General features: G+C 45.4%; 1 protein-coding gene across 4 annotated transcripts in view; it reads left to right on the top strand.

Moving 5' to 3' along the window:
- Positions 1-9,760, top strand: part of LOC139549360 (ATP-binding cassette sub-family C member 5-like) — an 87,342-nt gene extending 77,582 nt beyond the window's left edge. For 3 of the 4 annotated variants that reach the window (XM_071359785.1, XM_071359787.1, XM_071359789.1), the window contains 8 exons: positions 5,351-5,537; positions 6,966-7,055; positions 7,319-7,508; positions 7,863-8,022; positions 8,215-8,293; positions 8,499-8,612; positions 8,772-8,936; positions 9,332-9,760. In XM_071359785.1, coding sequence (XP_071215886.1) covers positions 5,351-5,537; positions 6,966-7,055; positions 7,319-7,508; positions 7,863-8,022; positions 8,215-8,293; positions 8,499-8,612; positions 8,772-8,936; positions 9,332-9,433 — 1,087 coding nt within the window. In that variant the 3' untranslated portion in view covers positions 9,434-9,760. Of the gene's footprint in view, positions 1-5,350; positions 5,538-6,965; positions 7,056-7,318; positions 7,509-7,862; positions 8,023-8,214; positions 8,322-8,498; positions 8,613-8,771; positions 8,937-9,331 lie in introns of those variants that run through there. The other variant, XM_071359786.1, reaches the window with a different exon arrangement.
- Positions 9,761-16,990: the final 7,230 nt, after the last annotated feature.

Raw genomic sequence — 16,990 nt, forward strand, 5'->3', positions numbered from 1 at the left:
AAATTTTGCGACTTGACTTGGCGGAAAGAATACGCATTTGCCACTCGACTTTGACTTGAGCATCTATGACTTGGGATGTAACTTGAGCTGTATGAGTCAAGAGATGAGGGAGACTTGTTTAGATTTCCCCATCCCAAAAGGGCATCACCTTCCTCTCATCCTCTCACCTCCTCTCGCAACACCTTCTGTTATTAGCCAACCAACCTCCACAGACCGCAACTCGCATCCAGTGGGCGGGAGTGGGGTGGGGACAACAACACTCGACTCTAATTGGACATTTCTAGCTAAGGTGAGGTAATGTTCTCGAACTTACTAGCTTGCAATGGTTCCCGGAGTTTTTAACATCCCTATGTAGGCCTACTATTAAAACATTTTTACACGGAAATGTATCTAAATACATAGATAATTACCGACTGTATAATAGCAGGTTCCTTAAATATGCGCATTCATGAATTCAAACAAAAAATATGGTGACATTGAGATTTTGTCATCTCCATCATATAGCAAAATGTTTTAATACATTTTTTAAATCGTATTTTATAGCTTTGATGAATACCAGAAGAGCGAGATGATCAGCAGCCTCACATTTTCCAAATCTGTACAACACAAACCATCCACAGCAAAAAGCTATCACCAATTCCATAATGTCAGACCTGATTGTGGATTGTAAACATGCCCCTGTCTATCGTTGAACACGAGCTTTCATCACTTTTTGTCAGTTGTTGATAGCAAATACTCCCCAGTGTGTTGCAGAGCCATAACCTCCAAGATTGACAACCTGGTTGCCCGACAGCGAAGCAAAACTCAAAGACCAGATGACACAAGCTGACCGCATCTTTGTCATAGTAGACATATGGTCTGACAGAAAGATGAGAGAATTCCTTGGAGTCACCGCCCACTGGACTGAAAGTGCAATCTGCTGGGTGGTAACCGCTTTAGAGGATCACACACAGGGGAGCGAATATGCGAGCAGTTTGCAGGCATCTGTGACTAGTATGGGATCAAACATAAGTTGATTACATTATGTGACATTGCAGCTAACATGAAATAGGTGTTCAGTGTGCTTCCCAAGTGAAGAGGAAGAGGCTTTCCATGATGATTACCACCTAGATGATCCAGACATATGGAATAACCTGGAAGTTGAAGAACAGGAGACCATCAACACTACTTTGGGTAAAAACGCAGTCTGAGGCAGGTGAGAGCAGTGCTTCATTGCGACTACCTGAAGTTGTCGGATGCTGGAAAAGGGGGCATAAGGAATTTATATTTTCATTGAGAGTGTGGAAACTACTGAAAGAGTTGGCGATATTCTCCAGCCTTTTGCAATGCCAGCATAATGTGGAGCGTGTGTTCAGCCATGGGGGAATTATACTGCGGCCCCATACCTCACAAATGGGTGATAGACTCTTGACCAATTTTGATCTTTTGCAAAAGCAATGCATTGCAAGAGCGAGGGAATGAATGATGATAATGTAGCATAAAAGTCCTTAGATAATCAAAGATAATTCGTAAAAATCCAAATAACTTCACAGATCTTCATTGTAAAGGGAAACACTGTTTCCCATGCTTATTCAATGACCCATAAACAATTAATGAACATGCACCTGTGGAACGGTCGTTAAGACACTAACAGCTTACAGACGGTAGGCAATTAAGGTCACAGTTATGAAAACTAAGGACACTAAAGAGGCCTTTCTACTGACTCTGAAAAACACCAAGAGAAAGATGCCCGGGGTCCCTGCTCATCTGCGTGAACGTGCCTTAGGCATGCTGCAAGGAGGCATGAGGACTGCAGATGTGGCCAGGGCAATAAATTGCAATGTCTGTACTGTGAGATGCCTAAGACAGTGCTACAGTGTGACAGGACAGACAGCTGATCGTTCTCGCAGTGGTAGACCACATGTAACAACACCTGCACAGGATTGGTACATCCGAACATCACACCTGCGGGACAGGTACAGGATGGCAACAACAACTGCCCGAGTTACACCAGGAAAGCACAATCCCTCCATCAGTGCTCAGACTGTCCGCAATAGGCTGAGAGAGGCTGGGCTGAGGGCTTGTAGGCCTGTTGTAAGGCAGGTCCTCACCAGACATCACCGGCAACAACGTCACCTATGGGCACAAACCCACCGTCGCTGGACCAGACAGGACTGGCAAAAAGTGCTCTTCACTGTCGAGTCGCGGTTTTGTCTCACCAGGGGTGATGGTCGGATTCGCGTTTATCGTCGAAGGAATGAGCGTTACACCGAGGCCTGTACTCTGGAGCGGGATCAATTCGGAGGTAGAGGGTCCGTCATGGTCTGGGGCGGTGTGTCACAGCATCATCGGACTGAGCTTGTTGTTATTGCAGGCAATCTCAACGCTGTGCGTTACAGGGAAGACATCCTCCTCCCTCATGTGGTACCCTTTCTGCAGGCTCATCCTGACCCTCCAGCATGACAATACCACCAGCCATACTGCTCGTTCTGTGCGTGATTTCCTGCAAGACAGGAATGTCAGTGTTCTGCCATGGCCAGCGAAGAGCCCGGATATCAATCCCATTGAGTACGTCTGGGACCTGTTGGTTTGGAGGGTGAGGGCTAGGGCCATTCCCCCCCAGAAATATCCGGGAACTTGCAGGTGCCTTGGTGGAAGAGTGGGGTAACATCTCACAGCAAGAACTGGCAAATCTGGTGCAGTCCATGAGGAGGAGATGCACTGCAGTACTTAATGCAGCTGGTGGCCACAACAGATACTGACTGATACTTTTGATTTTGACCCCCCATTTGTTCAGGGACACATTATTCAATTTCTGTTAGTCACATATCTGTGGAACTTGTTCAGTTTATGTCTCAGTTGTTGAATCTTGTTATGTTCATACAAATATTTACACATGTTAAGTTTGCTGAAAATTAACACATTTGACAGTGAGAGGACGTTTCTTTTTTTGCTGAGTTTAGTAATAAAATACATGTATAATATGATCTTTGACTCAAGTTTATTATGTAGTGTACTAGTAGTGTAAAAAAAGGCATTTACATTTGCATAAAACCATTGACTTGAGGACTGGAAACTCAGTATTAGGGACTTGTGACTTGTGACTTGACTTGACTTGAGCTGTGGAACTTGGGACTTTACTTGAGACTTGCCCATTATTACTTGGGACTTGAATCGAGACTCGAAGGTTAAGACTTGAGACTTGCTTAGGACTAGCAAAATTGTGACTTGGTCCCATCTCTGTTTCACACTGGACGTAGAGACATACAAATGGTATCCACGAGTTCATCTGACTATTTGGAAGTAGATAAAGGGCTTCATTGCCAAAATCCCAAACTATCCCTTCAGATTTAGTATGCGGGGAAGCTAATCCCAAATATGCTCCTCCAAACCCCTCGGATCAGTCTCGTTAAATATGCACTATGGAAGTTTAGTCTATAATTGTTTACGTCATATGTTCACTTGAATGTTGCCTCTATGGTTTATATATGATGTCATATTAATATACAGTGGGGAGAACAAGTATTTGATACACTGCCGATTTTGCAGGTTTTCCTACTTACAAAGCATGTAGAGGTCTGTCATTTTTATCATAGGTACACTTCAACTGTGAGAGACGGAATCTAAAACAAAAGTCCAGAAAATCACATTGTATGATTTTTAAGTAATTAATTTGCATTTTATTGCATGACATAAGTATTTGATCACCTACCAACCAGTAAGAATTCCGGCTCTCACAGACCTGTTAGTTTTTCTTTAAGAAGCCCTCCTGTTCTCCACTCATTACCTGTATTAACTGCACCTGTTTGAACTCGTTACCTGTATAAAAGACACCTGTCCACACACTCAATCAAACAGACTCCAACCTCTCCACAATGGCCAAGACCAGAGAGCTGTGTAAGGACATCAGGGATAAATTGTAGACCTGTACAAGGCTGGGATGGGCTACAGGACAATAGGCAAGCAGCTTGATGAGAAGGCAACAACTGTTGGCACAATTATTAGAAAATGGAAGAAGTTCAAGATGACGGTCAATCACCCTCGGTCTGGGGCTCCATGCAAGATCTCACCTCGTGGGGCATCAATGATCATGAGGAATGTGAGGGATCAGCCCAGAACTACACGGCAGGACCTGGTCAATGACCTGAAGAGAGCTGGGACCACAGTCTCAAAGAAAACCATTAGTAACACACTACGCCGTCATGGATTAAAATCCTGCAGCGCACGCAAGGTCCCCCTCCTCAAGCCAGCGCATGTCCAGGCCCGTCTGAAGTTTGCCAATGACCATCTGGATGATCCAGAGGAGGAATGGGAGAAGGTCATGTGGTCTGATGAGACAAAAATAGAGCTTTTTGCTCTAAACTCCACTCGCCGTGTTTGGAGGAATAGAAGGATGAGTACAACCCCAAGAACACCATCCCAACCGTGAAGCATGGAGGTGGAAACATCATTCTTTGGGGATGCTTTTCTGCAAAGGGGACAGGACGACTGCACCGTATTGAGGGGAGGATGGATGGGGCCATGTATCGCGAGATCTACACCAACAACCTCCTTCCCTCAGTAAGAGCATTGAAGATGGGTCGTGGCTGGGTCTTCCAGCATGACAACGACCCGAAACACACAGCCAGGGCAACTAAGGAGTGGCTCCGTAAGAAGCATCTCAAGGTCCTGGAGTGGCCTAGCCAGTCTCCAGACCTGAACCCAATAGAAAATCTTTGGAGGGAGCCGAAAGTCCGTATTGCCCAGCGACAGCCCCGAAACCTGAAGGATCTGGAGAAGGTCTGTATGGAGGAGTGGGCCAAAATCCCTGCTGCAGTGTGTGCAAACCTGGTCAAGAACTACAGGAAACGTATGATCTCTGTAATTGCAAACTAAGGTTTCTGTACCAAATATTAAGTTCTGCTTTTCTGATGTATCAAATACTTATGTCATGCAATAAAATGCAAATTAATTACTTAAAAATCATACAATGTGATTTTCTGGATTTTTGTTTTAGATTCCGTCTCTCACAGTTGAAGTGTACCTATGATAAAAATTACAGACCTCTACATGCTTTGTAAGTAGGAAAACCTGCAAAATCATCAGTGTATCAAATACTTGTTCTCCCCACTGTATGTATTATCTCATGAAATCACACAAATCCTCAGTTATAGGCAAACAATATGCCTTTGTTCATGAGTGTGGGGAGGCATTAACTTTCTTTACAGTGAGGTCATGTCTGTCTATTCTGTCCATTTAGGGGAGCACCCCCAGAGACAAAGTTCCATATAGCCCCTTTCAAGTATCCTAGTTCCTTGATGGCTAAAGCGAGAAACCAAGGATTCAAAAGTTGTACTTTTTCCTCAAGCTTCCCGTCTGTTGTGGTCTCCAGGTATCAGGAGCTCCTGGATCAGAACCAGGCTCCTTTCTACCTGTTCAGCTGTGCCATGCGCTGGCTGGCCGTGCGGCTGGACGTCATCAGTGTGTCTCTGATCAGCATCACAGCGCTCATGATAGTCCTCATGCATGGACAGATCCCCCCGGCCTACGCCGGCCTGGCCATCTCCTACGCTGTGCAGGTCAGTGCCTCTGCTTTGAAGAAATCACTCGCTACGGGGGGGGAATCTTAACTTCTACTTAAATGGGTTAGCTTGCTAAAAATCCAAGAGGAATCATGGGGGCATCTGTAAATGTCATGGCCTTTTCTTTTTTACATTGCACTGATGCCCCTATCACACTTGTGCAGCAGCACAAGTTTGTAGTGGCTGTTTTTAAGAAAACCGGACCATGGATTATAGTTTCTCCTGGCCCATAGACGACTTTCAGGTTGAGGACACATCTTACTAATTTTCACTTATTTATGCATTGATGTCAATGGATGACTAAGTGATGTTTTTTTACACACATGGTGTGACTCAGTTGGTAAGAGCTTTGTGCCAGCAATGCTTAGGTTTTAGGTTCCATTCCCGCAGGGATGACATTTACTTACAGTATGCAGTACACTCACTGTACTGTAAATGGTTCACGATAAAAGTGTCTGCTTAAGTGGCAGATATATTATAAAATAGATGCTTTTCTCTTACCACCACAGCTTTCCTCTGCCTTCTTCCCCTCACTTTTCTCTTTACTTAGCAGTATTACTCCCCTAGTCTGTCCCCCCTTTACTCTCTGTTACTTCCTCTATCTTCTCCTCTGTTTCTGTCACTTTCTCTTCACTTAGCAGTATTACTCCCCTAGTCTGTCCCCCCTTTACTCTCTGTTACTTCCTCTATCTTTTCCTCTGTTTCTGTCACTTTTCTTGTCACTTAGCAGTATTACTCCCCTAGTCTGTCCCCCCTTTACTCTGTTACTTCCTCTATCTTCTTCTCTGTTTCGGTCACTCATCTTTCCCTTGGTTGGTTGTTATATATCTAAACAGAGCTGTCTGGATCCATTATATTGAATGACAAAACATCTTATAGATACTTATTAGAAACTTGATTAAAAGAGGACATGGTTACAGTAGTATAGATGACATTAATACATATAATTGTATAAATTGTTAGGTTGTAACTAAACTCACGGACGACTAGTAAAGCTCAAACCAAGTTTATTCACCCACTGGGTCACACAGCTGCATAAGACAGACATATTTACACAAGCACTGGTATTTAAACCTTCCTCCTATGCTGAGTCTTCTCCGTACACATCTGGACAGCCACTACAACTCTGTTGCTAGACTTCTTTAGTGATGCCTGTTCTTTCTCACTTCATCTGACCTGACCTCGGCCCACATTCCTCACTCCTCCCCAACTCCTGGCTGTCCTGTTGACTTGTACCAGACTGTGGCCCTTCTCCTTTCCATAGGATACCTAATGTCTAACAATAACATGTTCTGACAGAACGTAAATGTTCTGCATTTCCCTTCTCTCCCTCAGTAACATTAAAAAGGATATTTCATATTTCAAGTTTAGAACCCATTAAAATAATGTCTTATCCCTCTCTCCCTCTCACTCACTCTCTTTCAGCTCACAGGGCTGTTCCAGTTCACAGTCAGACTAGCCTCTGAAACTGAGGCTCGCTTCACTTCTGTGGAGAGAATTCACCACTACATTGAGGTTACTGCACTACTAATACATGGCACTGCACACTCTCACTGCATATGTTGTCTCACTACCACTGTGACCTACAGCGTGTTTTCATCATTCTAAAACTAGAAAACCCTAAGAAGACAGATGTCCTAGAGTTTTTCAGAGTTACTTTAACTGCACATTTTAAGCATTTTGGGCTGCAATGTATGTGTTTGAAAGGTGCTAAACAATTGAAGTGCAGTTTTATTATTATGATGAACCCCAGAGCGGTCTCCCCTGCTTTCCCCCAGTCTCTAGCGCTGGAGGCCCCGGCCCGCATCAAGAACAAGGCGCCCCCACCAGACTGGCCCCAGGAGGGTGAGGTGGTGTTTGATGGGACTGAGATGAGGTACAGAGACAATTTGCCACTGGTTCTCAAGAACTTGTCCTGCACTATCCGGCCCAAGGAGAAGATTGGCATAGTGGGCCGGACGGGCTCAGGTCAGTGGAAACAGTCAGGGAAGCATCTCTCGAAGCAGTGCCCTGTTTGATCATGTATCTGAAAATCCTACCCATATAATATCATCTCATCTGTTTTACATCCAGGAACAAGGTCAATTTCACTTCATTCCTATTGAAACATTTATCTTTTTAAATTTAATCTAAAATCACTGAAAGAATGCAAATGACTTGAATGACTAGAACAGACAATGCCATTCAAGTCAATGCCATTCTGGTCTCTCGAAGGACATCCCTGAGCTGAGGTGGCTAGCTCCGGATGTGTTTTATGGCTTGTGACTGTTACATCATTCTAATTCTACAGAGTATGTCCTCCCTGTCCTGCTCTGTCCACAGGGAAGTCTTCTCTGGGTGTAGTTCTGTTCCGTCTGGTGGAGCCCTGTGGCGGCTCCATCAAGATAGACGGCATCAACATCTGTGACATCGGCCTGGCCGACCTCCGCAGCAAGCTGTCCATTATCCCTCAGGAGCCTGTGCTGTTCAGCGGCACAGTCAGGTGGGCACGCCACTCGAACTCTCACTGTACTATTGTGACTGTAAACGAACACTGTCACGAGCCTGGTCGTCCCGGATGTGGTTGTGTGGTCTTGCTGAGTTGGCACATGGGATTTTCCCTTTCGTCCCAATGTAATCTGGTGACTGCCGGTGCATTGTCTTGAAGTTGTCCTTGTCCTCTATCCACCCCCAGGTCAAACCTGGACCCCTTTAACCGATACGCAGAGGAGCTGATCTGGGACGCTCTGGAGCGGACACACATGAAGGAGTGTGTGAGTATCCGGGACTCGGGCGTCCAGAGTAAGAGACTACACTAGATGACTGGTTTTTAGAAAGATGCTTGTGGGATAGAGTTAGAGACACAGAGGCTCACAACGGCATTGGTAACACAGGACTGAGAAATTAGACCCATGTTCAATTTCCTGTCTTTGATTCAGTACTCTCTCTCTCTTCCCCTCCATCCATCCATCCATCCAGGTGTCTCAGCTGCCCCTGAAGCTGGAGTCAGAGGTGGTGGAGAACGGAGAGAACTTCTCCGTGGGAGAGAGACAGCTGCTCTGTGTTGCTAGAGTCCTGCTCAGACAGTGCAAGGTACCCTACAAAATGGGAATTGAGAGAATTGTAATTTCCATGTGTGTTGACGTCCAATGGTATTCCAGGTAGCCAACCTTGTGGGTAGAAGGATAACTTTAATCTTCTACGGTCACAGCACCTTTCTGACTTAGGTCTCGGTGACCCCTCCCCTCTCAGGTCCTGATCTTGGACGAGGCAACGGCAGCAATGGACACAGAGACGGATTCTCTGATCCAGGAGACAATCCGCAATGCCTTTCAGGACTGCACCACCCTGACCATAGCCCACCGGCTGCACACCGTACTCAACTGTGACCGCATTATGGTGCTCAACCAGGGACAGGTACACACAACACAAGCTCATCTACTGTACATTCGCTCGCCTTTTACGAAAGATTAGTACTATGTGTGTAGCAGAACTAGCTAGCTAGTGAGTCCTGAAGCTGTGTTGCCCTGTAGCTCAACCTAAGCCACGGTTTTGGTAGGGCGGGAAGCTGCTTTGTGGTCACAAAGAGTTGTTTTAAACAAGGGTTCGAATCTCGGGTCGGTCATACGGAGGCGGAACGTGAGGTTACATACATTCACATTTCCTGTCTCTACAACTGGCTAATGGGCTTGGAAGGCTTTTAGGTCTAACTAAATCGTCATGTATGTAGTGATACTCCCCCAAATCTATGCTCCAAGGAATCCCTAAAGACTTGTTTTTTTTTTGTTTTCCCCATCCTCCATTTCATTTAGGTGGTGGAGTTTGATGAGCCGTCCAAACTGCTGACCAATGAGAACTCCCGATTCTGTTCCATGCTTGCTGCCGTGGAGAACAAGATCTCTGTGAAAGGCTAAAATCGGTACAGGAGGCACAGACATGCCCTGGAGATGAGGAGAGGGGAGGACGCTCCCAAAGGGGTCCAGCCATCCGACAGCTCCCTCCGTGGTCTCACCCTCCTCCTCCTCGTACCCACCCTGAGCTTACCGCTCAGCCTGTGGAGGGGTGCAGCATCGGACCATGGAATTATAATTCTACGGTTGCATCAGGTCCTTGGTATAAGGCAAGGGCTGCCCTGAGGAGATGCTTGGTCAGAAGCCATTTCAGCTGGAATGGTCAGGGAACCACTGATACTGTACTGTCTTTAGTAATATATAAGAAATAAAGCTTTACATGTAGCTATATTCATAGCATAACTGGTCTGTTTTATAGGATATATCTATATATACATATATTTACAGTGGTAAAATATACTTTATTTTCTACTGACTCTGTACGTAGTTGTACGAAATGTATCATTGTATATTCACTCACTTGTTACCATCTTCGCGGTTTAACTTTGCTGTTGATTCTTTGCGACTTGAAACATCTGTAATCCTTTGTCTTGTGACTTGAACCCATGAGCCCTTAAACCCTGGCACAAGTGGTGATCTGTGGGGAATTGGTGCTGCTTGTCCTTAGCGTTTTCACTGGGCAATCAAAAGGGCGTGCTTAAAGATAGAAAGAACCCTGCTTAAAGGTAGAGGATATCACACCTGCTTAAAGATAGAAAGAACCCTGCTTAAAGGTAGAGGGTATCACACCTGCTTAAAGGTAGAGGGTATCACGCCTGCTTAAAGGTAGAGGATATCACACCTGCTTAAAGGTAGAGGGTATCACGCCTGCTTAAAGGTAGAGGATATCACACCTGCTTAAAGATAGAAAGAACCCTGCTTAAAGGTAGAGGGTATCACACCTGCTTAAAGGTAGAAAGAACCCTGCTTAAAGGTAGAAGGTATCACACCTGCTTAAAGGTAGAAGGTATCACACCTGCTTAAAGGTAGAGGGTATCACAACTGCTTAAAGGTAGAGGGTATCACACCTGCTTAAAGATAGAAAGAACCCTGCTTAAAGGTAGAGAGTATCACACCTGCTTAAAGATAGAAAGAACCCTGCTTAAAGGTAGAGGGTATCACACCTGCTTAAAGATAGAAAGAACCCTGCTTAAAGGTAGAGGGTATCACACCTGCTTAAAGGTAGAGGGTATCACGCCTGCTTAAAGATAGAAAGAACCCTGCTTAAAGGTAGAGGGTATCACGCCTGCTTAAAGATAGAAAGAACCCTACTTAAAGATAGAAAGAACCCTGCTTAAAGGTAGAGGGTATCACACCTGCTTAAAGGTAGAGGGTATCACACCTGCTTAAAGGTAGAAAGAACCCTGCTTAAAGGTAGAGGATATCACACCTGCTTAAAAATAGAAAGAACCCTGCTTAAAGGTAGAGGGTATCACACCTGCTTAAAGGTAGAGGGTATCACACCTGCTTAAAGGTAGAGGGTATCACACCTGCTTAAAGGTAGAGGGTATCACGCCTGCTTAAAGGTAGAGGATATCACACCTGCTTAAAGGTAGAGGGTATCACGCTTGCTTAAAGGTAGAGGATATCACACCTGCTTAAAGATAGAAAGAACCCTGCTTAAAGGTAGAGAGTATCACACCTGCTTAAAGATAGAAAGAACCCTGCTTAAAGGTAGAGGGTATCACACCTGCTTACATTTACATTTAAGTCATTTAGCAGACGCTCTTATCCAGAGCGACTTACAAATTGGTGCATTCACCTTATGATATCCAGTGGAACAACCACTTTACAATAGTGCATCTAACTCTTTTAAGGGGGGGGGGGGGGGTTAGAAGGATTACTTTATCCTATCCTAGGTATTCCTTAAAGAGGTGGGGTTTCAGGTGTCTCCGGAAGGTGGTGATTGACTCCGCTGACCTGGCGTCGTGAGGGAGTTTGTTCCACCATTGGGGTGCCAGAGCAGCGAACAGTTTTGACTGGGCTGAGCGGGAACTGTACTTCCTCAGAGGTAGGGAGGCGAGCAGGCCAGAGGTGGATGAACGCAGTGCCCTTGTTTGGGTGTAGGGCCTGATCAGAGCCTGAAGGTACGGAGGTGCCGTTCCCCTCACAGCTCCGTAAGCAAGCACCATGGTCTTGTAGCGGATCCGAGCTTCAACTGGAAGCCAGTGGAGAGAGCGGAGGAGCGGGGTGACGTGAGAGAACTTGGGAAAGTTGAACACCAGACGGGCTGCGGCGTTCTGGATGAGTTGTAGGGGTTTAATGGCACAGGCAGGGAGCCCAGCCAACAGCGAGTTGCAGTAATCCAGACGGGAGATGACAAGTGCCTGGATTAGGACCTGCGCCGCTTCCTGCGTGAGGAAGGGTCGTACTCTGCGAATGTTGTAGAGCATGAACCTACAGGAACGGGTCACCGCCTTGATGTTAGTTGAGAACGACAGGGTGTTGTCCAGGATCACGCCAAGGTTCTTAGCACTCTGGGAGGAGGACACAATGGAGTTGTCAACCGTGATGGCGAGATCATGGAACGGGCAGTCCTTCCCCGGGAGGAAGAGCAGCTCCGTCTTGCCGAGGTTCAGCTTGAGGTGGTGATCCGTCATCCACACTGATATGTCTGCCAGACATGCAGAGATGCGATTCACCACCTGGTTATCAGAGGGGGGAAAGGAGAAGATTAATTGTGTGTCGTCTGCATAGCAATGATAGGAGAGACCATGTGAGGATATGACAGAGCCAAGTGACTTGGTGTATAGCGAGAATAGGAGAGGGCCTAGAACAGAGCCCTGGGGGACACCAGTGGTGAGAGCACGTGGTGCGGAGACAGATTCTCGCCACGCCACCTGGTAGGAGCGACCTGTCAGGTAGGACGCAATCCAAGCGTGGGCCGCGCCGGAGATGCCCAGCTCGGAGAGGGTGGAGAGGAGGATCTGATGGTTCACAGTATCAAAGGCAGCCGATAGGTCTAGAAGGATGAGAGCAGAGGAGAGAGAGTTAGCTTTAGCAGTGCGGAGCGCCTCCGTGACACAGAGAAGAGCAGTCTCAGTTGAATGACTAGTCTTGAAACCTGACTGATTTGGATCAAGAAGGTCATTCTGAGAGAGATAGCAGGAGAGCTGGCCAAGGACGGCACGTTCAAGAGTTTTGGAGAGAAAAGAAAGAAGGGATACTGGTCTGTAGTTGTTGACATCGGAGGGATCGAGTGTAGGTTTTTTCAGAAGGGGTGCAACTCTCGCTCTCTTGAAGACGGAAGGGACGTAGCCAGCGGTCAAGGATGAGTTGATGAGCGAGGTGAGGTAAGGGAGAAGGTCTCCGGAAATGGTCTGGAGAAGAGAGGAGGGGATAGGGTCAAGCGGGCAGGTTGTTGGGCGGCCGGCCGTCACAAGACGCGAGATTTCATCTGGAGAGAGAGGGGAGAAAGAGGTCAAAGCACAGGGTAGGGCAGTGTGAGCAGAACCAGCGGTGTCGTTTGACTTAGCAAACGAGAATCGGATGTCGTCGACCTTCTTTTCAAAATGGTTGACGAAGTCATCATCATCATCATGCTTAAAGGTAGAGGGTATCACGCCTGCTTAAAGATAGAAAGAACCTTGCTAAAAGGTAGAGGATATCACACCTGTTTAAAGGTAGAAAGAACCCTGCTTAAAGGTAGAGGGTATCACACCTGCTTAAAGATAGAAAGAACCCTGCTTAAAGGTAGAGGGTATCACACCTGCTTAAAGATAGAAAGAACCCTGCTTAAAGGTAGAGGGTATCACGCCTGCTTAAAGATAGAAAGAACCCTGCTTAAAGGTAGAGGGTATCACGCCTGCTTAAAGATAGAAAGAACCCTACTTAAAGATAGAAAGAACCCTGCTTAAAGGTAGAGGGTATCACACCTGCTTAAAGGTAGAGGGTATCACACCTGCTTAAAGGTAGAAAGAACCCTGCTTAAAGGTAGAGGATATCACACCTGCTTAAAGATAGAAAGAACCCTGTTTAAAGGTAGAGGGTATAACACCTGCTTAAAGGTAGAGGGTATCACACCTGCTTAAAGGTAGAAAGAACCCTGCTTAAAGGTAGAGGGTATAACACCTGCTTAAAGGTAGAGGGTATCACACCTGCTTAAAGATAGAAATAACCCTGCTTAAAGGTAGAAAGAACCCTGCTTAAAGATAGAAAGAACCCTGCTTAAAGGTAGAGAGTATCACGCCTGCTTAAAGGTAGAAAGAACCCTGCTTAAAGGTAGAGAGTATCACACCTGCTTAAAGATAGAAAGAACCCTGCTTTAAGGTAGAGGGTATCACACCTGCTTAAAGATAGAAAGAACCCTGCTTAAAGGTAGAGGGTATCACACCTGCTTAAAGATAGAAAGAACCCTGCTTAAAGGTAGAGGGTATCATGCCTGCTTAAAGGTAGAAAGAACCCTGCTTAAAGGTAGAGGGTATCACGCCTGCTTAAAGGTAGAAAGAACCCTGCTTAAAGGTAGAGGGTATCACGCCTGCTAAAAGGTAGAAAGAACCCTGCTTAAAGGTAGAGGGTATCATGCCTGCTTAAAGGTAGAAAGAACCCTGCTTAAAGGTAGAGGGTATCACGCCTGCTAAAAGGTAGAAAGAACCCTGCTTAAAGGTAGAGGGTATCACGCCTGTTTAAAGATAGAAAGAACCCTGCTTAAAGGTAGAGGGTATCACGCCTGCTTAAAGGTAGAGGATATCACGCCTGCTTAAAGGTAGAGGGTATCACGCCTGCTTAAAGGTAGAAAGAACCCTGCTTAAAGGTAGAGGGTATCACGCCTGCTTAAAGGTAGAAAGAACCCTGCTTAAAGGTAGAGGGTATCACGCCTGTTTAAAGATAGAAAGAACCCTGCTTAAAGGTAGACGGTATCACGCCTGCTTAAAGGTAGAGGATATCACGCCTGCTTAAAGGTAGAGAGTATCACGCCTGCTTAAAGTTAGAAAGAACCCTGCTTAAAGGTAGAGGATATCACGCCTGCTTAAAGGTAGAAAGAACCCTGCTTAAAGGTAGAGGGTATCACGCCTGCTAAAAGGTAGAAAGAACCCTGCTTAAAGGTAGAGAGTATCACACCTGCTTAAAGATAGAAAGAACCCTGCTTAAAGATAGAAAGAACCCTGCTTAAAGGTAGAGGGTATCACACCTGCTTAAAGATAGAAAGAACCCTGCTTAAAGGTAGAGGGTATCACGCCTGCTTAAAGGTAGAGGATATCACACCTGCTTAAAGGTAGAGGGTATCACACCTGCTTAAAGATAGAAAGAACCCTGCTTAAAGGTAGAGGGTATCACACCTGCTTAAAGATAGAAAGAACCCTGCTTAAAGGTAGAGGATATCACGCCTGCTTAAAGATAGAAAGAACCCTGCTTAAAGGTAGAGGGTATCACGCCTGCTTAAAGGTAGAGGGTATCACGCCTGCTTAAAGATAGAAAGAACCCTGCTTAAAGGTAGAGGGTATCACGCCTGCTTAAAGGTAGAAAGAACCCTGCTTAAAGGTAGAGGGTATCACACCTGCTTAAAGATAGAAAGAACCCTGCTTAAAGGTAGAGGGTATCACGCCTGCTTAAAGGTAGAATATATCACACCTGCTTAAAGGTAGAGGGTATCACACCTGCTTAAAGATAGAAAGAACCCTGCTTAAAGGTAGAGGGTATCACACCTGCTTAAAGATAGAAAGAACCCTGCTTAAAGGTAGAGGATATCACGCCTGCTTAAAGATAGAAAGAACCCTGCTTAAAGGTAGAGGGTATCACGCCTGCTTAAAGGTAGAGGGTATCACGCCTGCTTAAAGATAGAAAGAACCCTGCTTAAAGGTAGAGGGTATCACGCCTGCTTAAAGGTAGAAAGAACCCTGCTTAAAGGTAGAGGGTATCACGCCTGCTAAAAGGTAGAAAGAACCCTGCTTAAAGGTAGAGGGTATCACGCCTGTTTAAAGATAGAAAGAACCCTGCTTAAAGGTAGAGGGTATCACGCCTGCTTAAAGGTAGAGGATATCACGCCTGCTTAAAGGTAGAGGGTATCACGCCTGCTTAAAGGTAGAAACAACCCTGCTTAAAGGTAGAGGGTATCACGCCTGCTTAAAGGTAGAAAGAACCCTGCTTAAAGGTAGAGGGTATCACGCCTGTTTAAAGATAGAAAGAACCCTGCTTAAAGGTAGACGGTATCACGCCTGCTTAAAGGTAGAGGATATCACGCCTGCTTAAAGGTAGAGAGTATCACGCCTGCTTAAAGTTAGAAAGAACCCTGCTTAAAGGTAGAGGATATCACGCCTGCTTAAAGGTAGAAAGAACCCTGCTTAAAGGTAGAGAGTATCACGCCTGCTTAAAGGTAGAAAGAACCCTGCTTAAAGGTAGAGGATATCATGCCTGCTTAAAGGTAGAAAGAACCCTGCTTAAAGGTAGAGGGTATCACACCTGCTTAAAGGTAGAGGATATCACGCCTGCTTAAAGGTAGAGGATATCACGCCTGCTTAAAGGTAGAGGATATCACACCTGCTTAAAGGTAGAAAGAACCCTGCTTAAAGGTAGAGGATATCACACCTGCTTAAAGGTAGAGGATATCACACCTGCTTAAAGGTAGAGGATATCACACCTGCTTAAAGGTAGAGGATATCACACCTGCTTAAAGGTAGAGGATATCACACCTGCTTAAAGGTAGAGGATATCACACCTGCTTAAAGGCCTCATGTCTACAGCCTAGTAGTCTACAGCTCACTTACTTCCTTTAGTACATTTCAGATTTCAGGTCGCCAGTGCCATCTGCTGGTGGGGAGGGGAGGTCCTGCGACTGTTCTACATACGTTATTATTATGGCGACATAAAAGATGCTTGTGGAGCACCAGGTCTCTGTGATTTGAACAAGATTGCATTCTCTTTGCCCTGACCCAGTGAATCTTTATGTGTGTGCTTAAATGTGTGTCGTCGGTCCACTCATTGACACTGTTTGGACCAGAACCACACAGATTATAACACTTCTGCACTAGGTGTAGCAAGTAGGGAACCTCTGCATCCTGTCTTTGCAGTATTGAGGTGATGCTATAATACTGTAATTAGGAATCACCTCGGCAAGTCTGTGTCTTTCTCTATTACTTTTTATATTCTTAGCATGACAACTATTGCCTTGTTAGCAGGGTAGGATGAGGTGGAAAGGGATCGCTTTGAAATATTCTGTCATAAAACTATTTCAGGTTTACCTGTGTGTTCTTTGTCAGTGTTGTTGATGGGTGAGGGAGAAAGGGAGAATTTCTTTCTTTTTTCAAGTGGCAGCAACATGCTTAATTGGAAGAACAACTTACATTTGAATATTACAATTGGCAATACTAACTTAAACACAAACAGAAGATCTTGGCAATGAAAGTGAAAAAAGGGGGGTGTGGGAGAGGGGGTGGTAGGCTATGATTGTTCTCAAAGGAGAACATGAGACACATGTTATACAATCAGAGGCGAAGACACAGCTGGGTCTGGTGGGTCACCGGCCCTGCCAGATTGAATAATGGCCCAACCAATCAGGCAGTCAATTAAAAAAATATATATATGTATTTTTATATATATACATGTATATATGTATATATGTATGTATGTGTGTGTGTGTGTATA

The sequence above is a fragment of the Salvelinus alpinus genome, chromosome 22 (genome assembly GCF_045679555.1).
Source record: "Salvelinus alpinus chromosome 22, SLU_Salpinus.1, whole genome shotgun sequence".
NCBI lineage: Eukaryota > Metazoa > Chordata > Actinopteri > Salmoniformes > Salmonidae > Salvelinus > Salvelinus alpinus.